This window comes from Globicephala melas, chromosome X (assembly GCF_963455315.2).
Source record: "Globicephala melas chromosome X, mGloMel1.2, whole genome shotgun sequence".
Lineage (NCBI taxonomy): Eukaryota > Metazoa > Chordata > Mammalia > Artiodactyla > Delphinidae > Globicephala > Globicephala melas.
In genome coordinates this window covers 85,382,250-85,397,371 of record NC_083335.1, presented here as the reverse complement: position 1 = coordinate 85,397,371, position 15,122 = coordinate 85,382,250, and the positions used below count along the sequence as shown (strand labels likewise).

Here is a 15,122-nt window from a genome sequence, read left to right as displayed (position 1 = left end):
TTCCCATGTGGATATTCAGTTTTCCCAGCACCATTTGTTGAAATGGCTGTTTTTCCCCCACTGATAGCCTTGATAGTACTGATCGCCTTGATAGTCTTGATAGCCTTCTCAAAAATCATTTGATCATATATACAAGGGTTTATTTCTGGATTCTCTGTTCTATTCCATTGGCTTATATGTTTGTCTTTATGCCAGTACCATATTGTTTTGATTACTGTACCTTTGTAGTAAGACTGAAATCAGGAATTGTGAGTCGTCCAATTTTGTTCTTCTTTTTCAAGATTGTTTTGGCTATTCAAGGTCCCTTGAGATTCTATATGAATTTTAGGATTTTTTTTGTGTGAAAAAAAATTGGGATTTTGATAAGGATTGCATTGAATCTAGATCAGTATTGACATCTTACCTATGTTTTCTAATCTATGAACATGGGTTATTTTTCCATTTATTTCTGTCTTTATTTTCTTTCAGAAATGTTTTGTAGTTTTCATTGTACAAGTCTTTTAACTTCCTTGGTTAAGTTAATTCCTAAATATTTTTATTCCTTTTGATATTATAAATGCAATTGGTTTTTAAATTTCCTTTTTGGATTGTTCACTGTTAGTGCATACAAATGCAACTGATTTTTGTGTGCTGACCTTATGTCTTGCTACTTTGCTGAATTTGTATATTAGTTCTAACAGGGTTTTTTTTTTGGTGTCTCTATGGAATGTAGGGTTTTCTACATATAAGAGCATATTATCTGTGAACAGAGATCATTTTACTTCTTCTTTTCCAATTTATATGCCTTTTATTTCTTTTTCTTGCCTAATTGCTCTGGTCAGGACTTCCACTATTTTGAATAGCAGTAGCAAAGGTGGGCATCCTTGCTTTGTGTCTGACCTTAGAGGAAGTTTTCAGTCTTTTACCACTGAGTATGGTATTTTCTGTGGGTTTTTCATACATCAATCTTACTATGTTGAGGTAGTTTCTTTCAATTCCTAGTTTGTTGATTTTTTTTTTATCATGAAAGAGTGTTGAATTTTGTCAAATGCTTTTTCTCCATCAATTGAAATGACCATTTGGCTTTTCGACCTTTCATTTTGTTAAGTTGGTGTATTACATTGTTCAGTTTTCATGTTGAGCCAACCATGTATTCCAGAAATAAATCCCACTTGATCATGTTGTATAATCCTAATATGCTGTTAATTTGGTTTGTTGACTATTTTTGCATCAATGTTCATAAGGGATTTTGGTCTGCGATGGATTTTTTTTTTCCTGTAGTGTCTGTCTGGCTTTGGGATCAGCATAAGGCTGGCTGATTATGAATGAATTATGAATGAATTAGGGAACATTGTCTACTCTTCAATTTTTTATTGAAAAGCTTGAGAAGGAATGATGTTAGTTTTTCTTTAAATGTTTGGTAGAATTCATTGGGAAAGCTATTAGGCCCAGAGATTTCCTTTCTTGGGAGATTTTTGATTACCGATTCAATCTTTTTACTAATTATTGGTCTCTTCAGATTTTCTATTTCTTCATGGTTTAGTCTTGGTAGGCTTTGTTTTTCTAGGAATTTGTCCGTTTCATTTAGGTTATCCAATTTGTTGGCATACAATTGCTCAGAGTACTCTCTTTTAATTCTTTTTATTTCTGTAGAATCAGTAGTAATGTACTCACTTTCATTTTTGATTTTAATAATTTGAATCCTCTGTTTCTTTCTTAGTCCATCTAGCTAAATGCTTATCCATTTTGTTGATCTTTTCAAGAATCAGCTTTGGGTTTTGTTGCTTTTCTATCACTTTTCTATTCTCTATTTCATTTTATCTCTAATCTTTATTATTTCTTTCCTTCTGCTAGCTTTGGATTTAATTTTTTCCTCTTTTACAGGTTCCTTAAGTTGTAAAGTTAGATGTTGACTTGAGATCTTTCTTGTTTTTTAATGTGTTTATAGCTATAAATTATCCCTTAGCATTGCTTTCACAGTGTCACATAAGCTTTTCTTTTTCTTAATTTTACTTATTTTTGGGCTGTGTTGGGTCTTCGTTGCTGTGCACAGGCTTTCTCTAGTTGTGGCAAGCAAGGGCTACTCTTTGTTGCAGTGCACAGGCTTCTCATTGTGGTGGCTTCTCTTGTTGCAGGGCAGGGGCTCCAGGCACCAGGCTTCAGTAGTTGCAGCACGCGGGCTCAGTAGTTGTGGTATGCGGGCTCTAGGGTGCATGGGCTTCAGTAGTTGTGGTGCGTGGGCTCAGTATGTGTGGCTCATGGGCTCTAGAGCGCAGACTCAGTAGTTGTGGTGCATGGGATTAGTTGGTCCATGGCATGTGGGATGGTCCTGGACCAGGGATTGAACCCATGTCCCCTGCATTGGCAGGCAGATTCTTAACCACTGCACCACTAGGGAAGTCCTCCATAAGCTTTTGTATGTTATGTTTTCTTTTTCATTTGTCGCTAAGTATTTCCTAATTTCCCTTGTGATTTCTTTATTGATCCATTGGATGCTTAAAAGTGTGTTGTTTAGCTTCCACAGATTTCTGAAATTTCCCGTTTTCTTTCTGTTATTGATCTCTAATTTCATCCCATTGCTTTTATTTTTTTAATATTTTATTTTATTCTTATTTTTTATACAGCAGATTCTTATTAGTTATCTATTTTATACATATTAGTTTATATATGTCAATCCCAATCTCCCAATTCATCCCACCACCGCCCGCACCCCACTTTCCTCCCTTGGTGTCCATACGTTTGTTCTCTACATCTGTGTCTCTATTTCTGACTTGCAAACCGGTTCACCAGTACCATTTTTCTAGATTCCACATATATACATTAATATACGATATTTGTTTTTCTCTTTCTGCCTTACTTCACTCTGTATGACAGTCTCTAGATCCATCCACGTCTCTACAAATTACCCAATTTTGTTCCTTTTCATGGCTGAGTAATATTCCATTGTATATATGTGCCACATCTTCTTTACCCATTTGATTGTCGATGGGCATTTAGGTTGCTTCCATGCCCTGGCTATTGTAAATAGTGCTGCAATGAACATTTGGGTGCATGTGTCTTTTTGAATTATGGTTTTCTCTGGGTATATGCTCAGTAGTGGGATTGCTGGGCCATATGGTAATTCTATGTTTTGTTTTTTAAGGAACCTCCATACTGTTCTCCACAGTGGCTGTATCAATTTACATTCCCACCAACAGTGCAAGAGGGTTCCGTTTTCTCCACACCCTCTCCAGCATTTGTTGCTTGTAGATTTTCTGATGATGCCCATTCCCATTGTTTTTAGAAAAGATACTCTGTGTGATATCTAACTTTTAGAAAATATTGAGATTTAATCTGTGGCCTAACATGTGGTCTATCCTGGAATATGTCCCATGTACACTTGTGAAGGATATGTATTCTGCTGTAGTGGGTAGAGTGTTCTGTATATGTCTGTTAGATCGAGTTTGTTTACTGTGTTGTTCATGTCCCCTGTTTCCTTAGTTATCTCTTGTCTGGTTGTTGTATTCATTATTGTGAGTAGAGTATTGAAGTCTCCAACTATTATTGTAGAACTATCTATTTCTCCATTCAATTTTGTCAATTTTTGCTTCATATATTTTGATGTTCTGTTATTAGGCATGTAAATGTTTATAATTGTTATATATTCTCACTGTTTTGAACTTTTTATTAATATATAATGTCCTTCCTTGTCTCTTGTCAAGAGTTTTTGACTAAAAATTTATTAGTCTGATATTCGTATAGCCATCCCTGCTCTCTTTTGTTTATTATGCATGGAATAACCTTTTACATACTTTCACTTTCAGCCTATTAGTGTTCGGGGATCTAAAATGAATTTCTTGTAGACCCCATACAGTTGGATCACTTTTTTGAAAAAAATCCTTTCTGCCAATCTCTATCGTTTGATTGGAGAGTTTAATCCATTTACGTTAAAGTAATTACTGATAAGGAGGGACTTACTTCCATTTTGGCATTTGTTTTCTGTATGTCTTTTAGCTTTCTGTCCCTCCTTCCCTGCAACACTGTCTTCCTTTGCGTTTAGTTGTTGGGTTTTTTTTTTTTTTTGATAATGAAATTTTAAAATTCCTTTGTTATTTCCTTTGGTGTATATTTTATAGCAATTTTCTTTGTGGTTACCATGGGGGTTTCATTTAACATCCTAAAGTTATTACACTCTAATTTGAATTTACACCAGCTTAATTTCAGTAACATATACAAATTTCTCCTTTAATAGCCCCATCCCCACCTCTTTCAGTTGTTGATTTCACAAAATTACTTCTTTATACATTGTGTGTTCAATAACTTAAGCTAATAATTTTTAAAGAATGCATTAGCCTGTCAAATTATGAAGATAACAAAATGTGGAGTTACAAACCAAAGTTATAATTATAGTAGCTTCTAGATTAATAATTGCTTTTTTTAATGTAGTAGTCTTTTAAATCATGTAGAAAACAAACAATGTGGTTATGCAGCATTGTTACAATAATTCTGCCTTTTATAATTGCCCATGTATTTACCTTTACTGAGATCTTTATTTTTCATATGGCTTCAAGTTACTGTCTATTGTCCTTTCATTTCAACCTTCAGGACTCCCTTTATCATTTCTTTTTTTTTTAACATCTTTATTGGAGTATAATTGCTTTACAATGGTGTGTTAGTTTCTGCTTTATAAGAAAGTGAATCAGTTATACATATACATATGTTCCCATATCTCTTCCCTCTTGCGTCTCCCTCCCTCCCACCCTCCCTATCCCACCCCTTTAGATGGTCACAAAGCACCGAGCTGATCTCCCTGTGCTATGCGGCTGCTTCCCCCTAGCTATCTATTTTACGTTTGGTAGTATATATATGTCCATGCCACTCTCTCACTTTGTGAAGACTATTTCTTAAAATAAACCTTAAAACTTTGGTTTTTATAACATCCAATATATGAATCACCAACAACTGTTGTAGGAACACTGTGCTGGGAGTCCTTCACACTCCAGCATTGCCTTAACTGTCTAGTAGAGGAGAGAAACCTGCAACCCACACAGTGACACAAAGCAGAATGACAGAGGTGTTGTGAGAAAACTGAAAAAGGAGGAGCAAAGGGTTTGGGGAAGGCTTCCCAGTGGGGCAGGCACCTGAGCTTAACGTTGAAAGATAAGCAGAAAGTTGACAGGCAAAAGCAGACAAATACAAAACAGACAAGTACAGGCAACTCTCCCCCATCCTTTATAATTCCAAGGTTAAAATAAGAGGAACACCACTCACTATTATAACTATTTCCACAAGTGCATTCAGAAGAGAAGCAGGTCACTTGGTTGGAAAGGAAGTAGAGGGAACTTCCCAGATGGTGATGCCAAAGCTGAGTCTTGAAGGGTGAGCAGGACTAAGCAAAAGAGAAGGACAAGCCTGAGCAAAGGCCTGGAATGTGGAAACCCATGCTGCATTGACAAGAGAGTGACTATCCAGGATGTCCTGAGTGTTTGACACCTGGAGGGCCTGGGAAGAGGATTTGTCTATCACAGGAAAGTGGGGCCCTGTCATAGAGAACTTTGATGGGCACACCACAGAGTGGAGAACTGATTCTGAATACCCTGGGAATCCAGGGAAGATTCCCAAGGAGAATGGTGACATAATTTTTTCATCTGTGGCCCTTTGGGAAGACAACCCTGGAGGCAAAATGGATTAGCCAGCCACATGTCAGAGGTGGGAGTTCATTATAATGTAAAATACAGGAAACCTGAACTAGGGCTTTGGAACTGGGAATGAAAGAAATCAGCAGTAAAGAGACAGGAGATATTGGAGAAGTAGGTCTGAAGTCAGAGATGAAGAGCAAAACGCTGTCCGAGATTCTTTGAATGAGCCACAGTGATGAAAAATAACTCAAAGGGAAGTTAAAAGTTTAGCTGGGACAAAACAAGTAGTGCTTATAAACATTCACAGCCATAGAGAGGTAGTAATGCTTTCTTTAGAGCTCGCAGACTACTTCTTAGTTCAGCTCGAATTTCTCACCTCTTGCCCCAATCCCTAAACTGGATTTGATAAAAACTGTGAAGATTTAGCAGGGGATACTGTTGTAGTTTATCTTATGACAGGGCCGAAAGTAAGCTCATCACACGAGATGAATTGTGCCGAAGCACAGCAGTAGAGGGCTGCCGCTCGCTCAGGCAAAACAGCCCCGTCTGTCCTGCTGTGGTAGCTTTTATTAAAGCATTATCTACGTTTACATTTTAAGACTTGTTTTCTTAACATTTCAGAAATGCCAAAGCAGCAACCTATGTTTTTATTAATTATACAAGCAATAATTGGCTTTCTTGAAAACATGCCGTGCTTCGTTCTTGAGCGCAAAAGCAGCACAAAGTTCCCACCATTATTTTGATTATACTGAAGTAGCACAAGGACATTTCCTTGCGTTCCCACCACTCTGATTATACTGAGGACATCTCATGGATCAGTGCCCAAAGCGCTCAATGCTTCTTTTGCAGGCCCCCGGTTTGCTGGGGTGGGGGCTCAAAGCAATCAGGACTGTTCAAAGCTCTGGCTTATTCGCATGCCCCCAGCTTGCCGGGGAGGGGGGGCTCAAAGCAATCAGGACTGTTTGCAGTTCTGGCTTATTCGCCAGCCCCCAGTTTGCTGGGGGCGGGGGGGCTCATGGGTCACGTCTCCTTTCCATGTCCTCAGTTATTCCATTACAGGATACTGTCTTTAGAGGCTAGGCTCGAACCAGGACAATAGCTTCTTAACAGCAACTTCTTAACATTTTTGAACTTTGCTTTTCTACATGATTATTAGTTAGATGCAACTCTAGTGTAAATTACAGCATTTATTTGCTCTTATCTTCAAGGAATAATATGCAGCCAGATAAATTGCAGTAATTTGCCACTTTGCAACAACACCAGGCAAGGCACCTGATCATCAGTAGCTACTGGACACTCGTGTGTCATGTGTAAGCAGGGCACTGCACAACCAGTAGTGAGCAAGACCAACATTGTCCCTGCCTTCATTTCTAGTTGAGGAAAATGGGTGTGACAAAACAGGTGTGAGGGGTTCAGACAATGCCTCCATTTACTTCTTAATTTCAAGATTAAAATAAAAGAAACATTCTTGCTATATAATTATGTCCACAAATTCATTCAGAAGAGAGGCTGGTCATCCAGATGGAAAGGAAGCAGAGAGAGCTTCCCAGACGGTGATGCCAAAGCTGAGTCCTGAAAGGTGAGCAGTGTGATTGTAATCTTTCACAATGATAATGTTTTTTTCTATTTTACTTTTGTTTTACTTTTACTAATATATTTTTCTTTATTTTCATTTTACATCATTTTAATCATGTATTATATAAGATTGGAATTTTTACATGTTCATGGTGAATCAAATCATTATAGAATGACCATTTGAACCCCAATTAATACTTTTTGTCTTAGTATTTTTAGTCTGATATTAATATAATTGACCTTGCTTTATTTTGATTAGCATGTACCTGGCAAATTTCCTTCCATCCTTTTATTTCAAACGTTTCTGTAGCCTTATGATTTGCCAGGTTTGGCATAAACAGCATATGGCTAGACTTGTTAATTTTCATCCAAAATGACAATCTCTGACTTTAACTGGAGAGTTTACCCCATTGACAATTTTTTATTACTGATTATGTAATAAAGTATAAATTTCAAATATGAACTTATTACTACCTTCTTACATTTTTCTTTCTATTTTCCTGCCTTTCCATAAATCTTTTTCTACTTTCTCGACTTCTAAAAGCTGATTTACTTGTTTTTCTTTGTTTTTCTCATTGCCTACCTCATGACTGAAATAGCAGATAGTAAAATGGTACGAATATGAAATTATTCAAAATAATCGGAAATGATAAAGGGATCAATTTTCCTGCCACATACAATAATGCGGTGAAGATCACCCTGATGTGTGAAACAGGGAGGCACTGGTGTCAAAAGAAACAAGTGTATCCTTCATGGCGCACAGAACAGCGTGTACTCAACTATTGTTTCACTGTAACCATTTGTTTCAAACTTTGGGCTGTACAGCAGCTCGGATATTAAGGGTCTGGAGCAAGTGCAAACACAGTACTCTCGGGAAGGGGTGGCGCTAAGGTCGATACCGGACCGGAAGTCGCTTTGCTGCCGTTTTTACCTCAGCTGCCTTGAAGCTCTCCTCCGTGTAGCGCCTTCCGGGCGCTGAGGTATCTTGTGAGGGCTTTGAAGACGGAGGGGTGGGTGAGGGTGTCATCGAAGGGGATTTGGGGGTTGATAATGGGTGTCTTTGGAGGCAGTATGGGGACTTGTTCGAATTTGAGTTGAGCGCTCAGATCATTATTTTCTGTCTTCTTATATTGTCAGCTGAGACCACAGTTGGGTATGTATTGTTTTCGTTAAGCTCTAAGTATTTTCTAATTTCCGTTATTATTATTTTTTTTTACCAAGAGTTTAGAAATGCCTTTTCAATTTTCAAAAGTTAAGGCTTTTGTTTCTAACGCGACTTCTCTGTGCCCCGTGTGATGCTTATTCATTGGAAAGTGTTCAGACTTCCTTTAAGACTAAGGCCAGGGTGAGTTTTTATTAATATTGCATCTGTAGCTCGAAACTAGTATGTGTTCTCTGGTTGATAACTGTCTTAACCAAAACGTGTGTATTCTTTGTGTGTGTGCTTGCTCTTTTAATCTTTGAGAGTAATGACTTGCGTGTGTGTGCAAATGCACGCAAACATTTAAAAACATTTGTATATTTATATATTTTAGCAGGCGTTACTGGGTTCAGGTAGGAGTAGTTTTCAGAATAAAGACTGTCAAATTATTCTAGGTGAGTGAGTCAGGGCAGACAGCGCACAGCGTGGCACGTGCAAGTGGGGGAGGGGGCAGGGCTTGGCATGGCTCAGCATGTGAGAGGTAAGGCAGAGCAGAGTATGTACAGGAAGTGGGGAGGGGTATATGAGGCTGAGAGTCTGGGAGGCGGGCAGGGCCTGGCAGCGCATGGGACCCACAGGGCTGGGAGCCTTAAGGCAAGACAGAGTGTGTCCAAGAAGGCAGAGTCAGGCATGTGGAGCCTGGAGAGACTAGGCAGACTGGGCGGGACAGAAAGGTGGGCGGAGCATGTCTGAGGGGCTGGGCCGGCTGGGCAGAGGAGGCTTGTCTGGGACCATGGTGTAGGGCAAGCAGGGTAGCAGGTGTGTCCTGGAGGGTGGACAAGGCAGGCTGAGCCCTCTAAGTGTAAGGAGGTGGAGTCTAGCTTTTCTGGGTGGATATGCAGGGCCTTATGAATTCGACTGGGCAAGATGCAGCCAGATGGACTAGCCAAGTGTGTCTGGATAAGGTGGGCAAGCAGGGCCAGGTGGTGCCAGTCATTCCCAGGCAGGCAAGACCTAGTACATCCAGGCAGGTGCTGTGGGCCCCAGCCACAGTGGCCAGAGGGTGAGGCCAGGAGTGTTGGGGCAGGGTGAGCCCATCCCCACCCACTTAGTGCTGACCCAGAGCCCTCCTTCCATCAGCACAGGAGCGCTACTTATAATCCCTGGTCTCTGGTGAATCTAGGACACAGGGTGGTTGGGGGAATGGAGCTGGTGCGAGGGTCTGCCCGTCAGTTCTTAACTGTGATACTCTCAGAGACTTTGCCATAGTCCCCCTGACAACTGCTCACTCGATCACACCTGCCTCAACTACAGAAGTCTGAGCTGTCCCAGAAGTACCAGGTGGGGGCAATGCCATCGGCAGGAAAGGAGGCCATACACCAGCTGTTGTCTGAAAAGGACCTGCCTCAGTACTGAAGCTTATACCAGGACTTTTATATACGCGATTCTTGACAATCAAAGCCTGATGAGTGTATGGCAGGGCCCCTGCGTGGAAGGGTAAGGACATTGAAGGCAGGGAGGCTCAGCAATGAAGAGAGAGGCGGCACGGAGTGTCCAGAGGTCATTTAAGAAACAAATTGGGGAGACCTGTCAGCATTTTTCTCGCCTACAGCCCTGGATGAATGACACTGAGGACTTCCCATTCCTAGATTCTGCACTGCAGAAGCAGGCAATGGATACGAAGAAAAGGAAGAATTTGAAGAAAAAAGTGGAGTGGAAGGTGACAGAAATGGTGGAATGGGGGGCATGGAGGCAGAGGTTGGGGGCAGAATGCAAGGTAGTAGTACAGGGTTAGGGGGCTGACACTGATTCCCCTGCCCCTGCTTTGACCACTCTTGTCTCACAGAAGGAGAAGCAGCAGAAGCTCATGGAAAAGTCAGAAGACCCAGAGCAGTCAGGTGCCGAGCACCCAGCCTCACTGCGGCAGTGCCTGGGGCCTGACTGTGTGCACCCCACCCGGCCAGGCTCCAAGTACTGCTCGGACGACTGTGGCATGAAGCTGGCAGCTGCGTGAGTGCACCTGGAGGTTAAGCAACAGGGAATAAAGTAGGGCATGATCTATGCCAGCTGTAAGTCCATCTACCCCGCTACCTATGCATCCTCCACCATTCGTCCACTCATCCACCTATCCATCCACCCTTACATCCACCGACCCGCTGAACCACCCATCCACATTCCATCCACCAACCCACTCATTCACCCTCAACAGTCACTTGCCCACCCAGCTGTCTAGCCATGCACCCAACCATCCACCATCCAAGCACGCATTCACCAACATTCACTCATCTACCATTCATTATCCTAAACATCCACCATTCGGCCACTCATCCATTTCTTCTTATTTTGATGCCCCCACATACGCATTCCATTCTTGCTGTCTCCCCTTCCAGCCGCATCTATGCGATCCTGCCCAAGCGCATCCAGCAGTGGCAGAAGAGCCCTTGCATTGCTGAGGAGCATGGCAAGCAAATGCTCGAGCGCATCCACCGTGAGCAGCAGGACACCCACACCCGCCTGAAGGACTTAGAGTGCCATTTCCATGAACTTGAGGCCATCATTCAGCGTGGCAAGCAGCAGGCTGTGTGCAAAGATGAAGAGGTGAGTGGGAATGGGTGGGGTGGAGCAGAAAGGTGCCTGATATCTTGCCCTGCCGTCCCCACCCTGCACTGCTTTACTGGCCCTTCTACTGTCCTATGCAGAGTGACAAGCATGGCAGGAACAGCGTCAACCTGCAGATCTTCTGTGTCTCCTGCGGGCAACCCATCAATACGCAGGTTGCCCTGCGCCACATGGAGCGCTGCTTCGCCAAGGTTGGAGCATTGGCTGGGGGAAGATGGGGCAAGGGTGTTTTTGGCTGGGTGGGGTCCATGAGGAGGGGGGCAGGTTTGGTGCCCGGGTATTTGTTGTAGAAGACAATACAACACACATCCATGGCTCTACCCATTTGTGCTTTTCTTCCACCCCCAGTAAAGGGGCCAAGATTTGGGCATCAGCCACTGGTGAGGGGGGGACATCGGCTGAGCAGACAGGAGCGTAGGGTCCACAGGGAGCAAATGTGTTGTTTGGGGCTTTTTCATGGGAGGTTACGCAGTGTGTGTCTATAGTTCCTCCCATTTGTACTCTTTTTTCCCCAGTATGAGCGCAAATCGCCCTTCACGTCCATGTACCCCACTCGCATTGAGGGGTGAGTGTGAGTGCTGCTCAGGGTCAAAGGCACGATGTGGACAAGGTCAGGAGCAGGGTGTGCAAGATCAAGGGCAGGATGTGGGTAGGCTCAGAGACAGAGGTGGGCAGATTAGCGGCAGGGTATAGGTGGGGTTGGGGACAAAGTGTGGGCAGGGTTCAGGGTGGGACCAGCCTCCTCCTGACCCTTAGCACCTCACTTTCACCTCTCCCCAGAACCGCAAGGCTCTTCTGTGATGTTTACGACCCACGGAGTAAGAGCTACTGTAAGCGACTCCAGGTGTTATGCCCTGAGCACTCGAAGGACCCCAAGGTGAGACTTTTCTTTCTCTACCTCATCGCCCTCCATTCCTCCCCTTCTCCCTACCTGACCACCTTCCTCTCGTCCTCCAGTGCTTGATTGCCTCCTATTCCTTCTTCCTTCTGCCTGACTGCCTTCATGCCTCCTGACCAATCCCTATGTATCCCCTCCTCCTTTCCTGACCTCCCCTACACCCCCCTCCTCACTGCCCAATCACTTTCTAGTTTTACTTTTCTCCCTGCCTGTTTATTTATTCATAATCTCCTTGCCTGACCCCGCACCCCAACATTTCTCTCTCCCTCTGCCTGACCAGCCTCCGTTCCTCTGCTCCTCACTGCATAACCATTCCCCATTCTTCCCTTCTCCTTGCTTGCTCATCTCCCTTCTTTTCCTAGCCCCTGCCTGACCACCCCACAATCCCCCCTCCCTCCCTGCATGGTTACCCTCAATTCCTCTCTTCTCACTTGCTGACTTCCTTCCATTCTTATTCTCCCTGCCTCACTTCCCCAATCGCCTTCTCACTGCTTGTCATGTCCTAAATCCCTTCTTCTTCCCTGTTTGATCAGCCCCCATCCCTTTCACCCTCCCAGCCTTATTCCTCACCTCCCCCATGCTTTACCAACCCTCATTCATCTACTTCTCCCTGTCAGACTCCCCTCCATCCTTCCTCTCCGTCCTGTTTGATCTCTTTCTGTTCTTCCGTCCTTCCTGCCTGATCACCTCCATTCCTACATCCCTGCTTAACTTCTTCCTCCATTCTCCATGATTGATCATCCCCCTTTGGCCCCCTCTTCTTTACCTAATCACTGAATTCCTCTCTTCCCCCCGCTAGGTCACCACTCCCCATTCCCCTCCTTCCTTCCTGCCTGCCCTCTATTCCCCTCTTCCTTGCATCCTGCCTGCCTGATCACCCTCCATATGCCACCCTTCACGTACCTCATCATCTTTCATTCTTCCCCACAGGTACCGGATGAAGAAGTGTGCGGTTGCCCACTAGTGAAAAACGTCTTTGAGCCCACCGGTAATTTCTGTTGCCTCCCCAAACGCTTGTGCAATCACCACTACTGCTGGGAGAAGCTGAGACGTGCCGAGGTGGACCTAGAGCGCGTGCGCATGGTACGTTACAAGGCTGAGTGGGGCCGAGGGGCGGGATGGAATCCTAGAAGCCCCTTCTCATGCTTGCCCCCCACAGTTGCTCAAGCTGGAAGAGCTGGTTGAGCAGGAGCACAAGGTGCGCACAGCCATGAAGAATCGGGCAGGGCTGCTGGCCCTGATGCTTCATCAGACAACCCAGCATGACCCGCTCACCACTGACCTACGCTCCAGAGTAGACAGCTGAACTCTGCTCAGCTGAGGTCCTGTACTCAACACCCTGTGCAAGGGAGACACTCTACGAATTCCTCACACACCTGTTCCTCTAACATCTTTCTCAGGGCATCTCAGAGTTTCTCTGCGCTTCTCTGTTCCCCATTTAGTCTCCTGTCTCGGTCTACGCCTCCTTGAGGTGGGGTGGTCCTCAAAATCCCCCTCTTTCTGTCCGTTCCTGTATCCTCCGTCTCTTTCTTTCCTGAATCTGGGCCAGGAGATCTGCCCTGCCCTCATCTCCCACCATCCAGAGTTTTGTTTAAAAACTTTAGAACAAGAGATTTTAATATCCTCTGGTGGCCCCTAAGCCGTTATCTCTGGCCACAAACCCAATTCCGAACCTCCAGTGGTGGTGGGTGACAGTGCAGCTTTACTTGGGGGGTGGGCTACAGTGCACGTTTGGGGGTGCCTGTGATGCCCACTGTGCTCGGTGCATCCTCTTCTGTCAACGGAGATGTGATCTTATGAAGGGAATGCCAGTGACTCTTGTTCTCCTAAGTCCCCCATCCCAGTCCATCAAATATGTAGTTGGCACCTGATCAGTGTCCCTTGACCAACTTCTGTATAATTGTTAATATTCCCCAGGCCAGAGGTGCTGGGGAAACGTTGCAATGGAGGGAATAGGTGAGTGTGGGATAGTCCTCCTTGGTGATTCCACTTTGGGACACTGAGGAGAGTTCAGGGTGTCATAGCAATTATGTCCCTGCCCCCACTCACCTTGTTCCACCCTTTACCATACCACGAGGTCCCGGCCTTTTCTGTCAGCCTTGGCCCCTGCCAGTCCAGTCCTGGTCTATCTGTCTCCCCCACAAACCTGCCCATCCTGTCCTGTCCTCCTCCTCCCACTACCCTGCCCTGGGTCTGCCCTTTCCAGCTGGCTCTGCCCATTTCAAGCCTATAGGGTTGCCGGAAGAGGACTGGGACCTCTGCCACATCTGCCTTTGCCAGCCCCAGCCAGGCCTCCTGTGCCAGTAGAGGTGTGTCAAGCAGTGCTGCCTGTGGGTAGTGGTATGTCTCAAATGATGGACTTGAACTACTCTTCCTATTCTTTTTATATTCACGGGCCCCTTAGGGATATTTTCATTAATTTTCACTGTTACATTTTTACCCGGGGGCTCACATATTTCACCTAAATGTTTAAGTATGTTGCTCTAGACTTATATCTCATATTCCACGATAACTAGTATATTAGTTCTCTAATGCACTACGTATCTGGTGCAATATCTCCTTTTTTATTACTAGTATTGTATTTTTTTTCTTTTAAACTTCATCAGATTTTCCAGGAGCTGAGCCATATAGTCAATTATTAGAAAGGCTTACCTTTTTGTTTTATTTATACTCCCTAAATTTATATTTATGTACTTAAGCTTTTACTATATACTTAAGCTTTATGTACTTAAGCTTTTATTAACTGCCACCTTGATTTTTTTGTTTTGTGTTTCATTTTTCTATGTGTTTGCTTCATTTTGTTCTTTTTCTACCTTCTTGAGTCAAATTCCTAACGGTTATTTTTTGGTTTCCCAGTCTTTTTTTTAATAGTAAAGGATTTGAGACTCTACACTTTTTTCTAAATGTAGCTGTGTCTCATAAACTCTGGTGTGAAAGGTGCAACTTCAGAATTGATTTCTCACTTTGATCCTAGCTATTGAGGAACGTTTCTTAGTTTCTAACTGGTTAAAGTAGTTTGGTTATCTTTTCTTTCTTTCTTTGTAATTATGGTTTTACTGTGATCAGAGAATGTAGCCTGTTGAATCTGAACTTGTAAACATTACTCAAGATTTTCTCTGTGGGCCAGATTACTCAATTGAATTTTGTAAAACTTTCATGGATATAAGAGAAGAAACTATATTCTCGGTTAGGTACAGATTACTCATTAGGACTTTTCAATCTAGTTTGAGGATTAACATTTCTTTACTCTGATTTTTTGTCTTTTTGTCTACTCCATCTGTTATATTATCAA

The 15,122-nt window shown here is 43.4% G+C and overlaps 1 protein-coding gene across 1 annotated transcript; it reads left to right on the top strand.

The window, feature by feature from the left end:
• Nucleotides 1-9,964: 9,964 nt before the first annotated feature.
• LOC115847169 (CXXC-type zinc finger protein 1-like) lies at nt 9,965-13,136 on the top strand. The gene is made up of 8 exons (XM_060292051.2): nt 9,965-10,033; nt 10,160-10,323; nt 10,704-10,911; nt 11,013-11,123; nt 11,448-11,497; nt 11,713-11,809; nt 12,761-12,913; nt 12,990-13,136. Exons 1-8 carry the CDS (start codon nt 9,986-9,988, stop codon nt 13,134-13,136), a joined length of 978 nt encoding a protein of 325 aa, XP_060148034.2. The 5' UTR covers nt 9,965-9,985.
• Nucleotides 13,137-15,122: the final 1,986 nt, after the last annotated feature.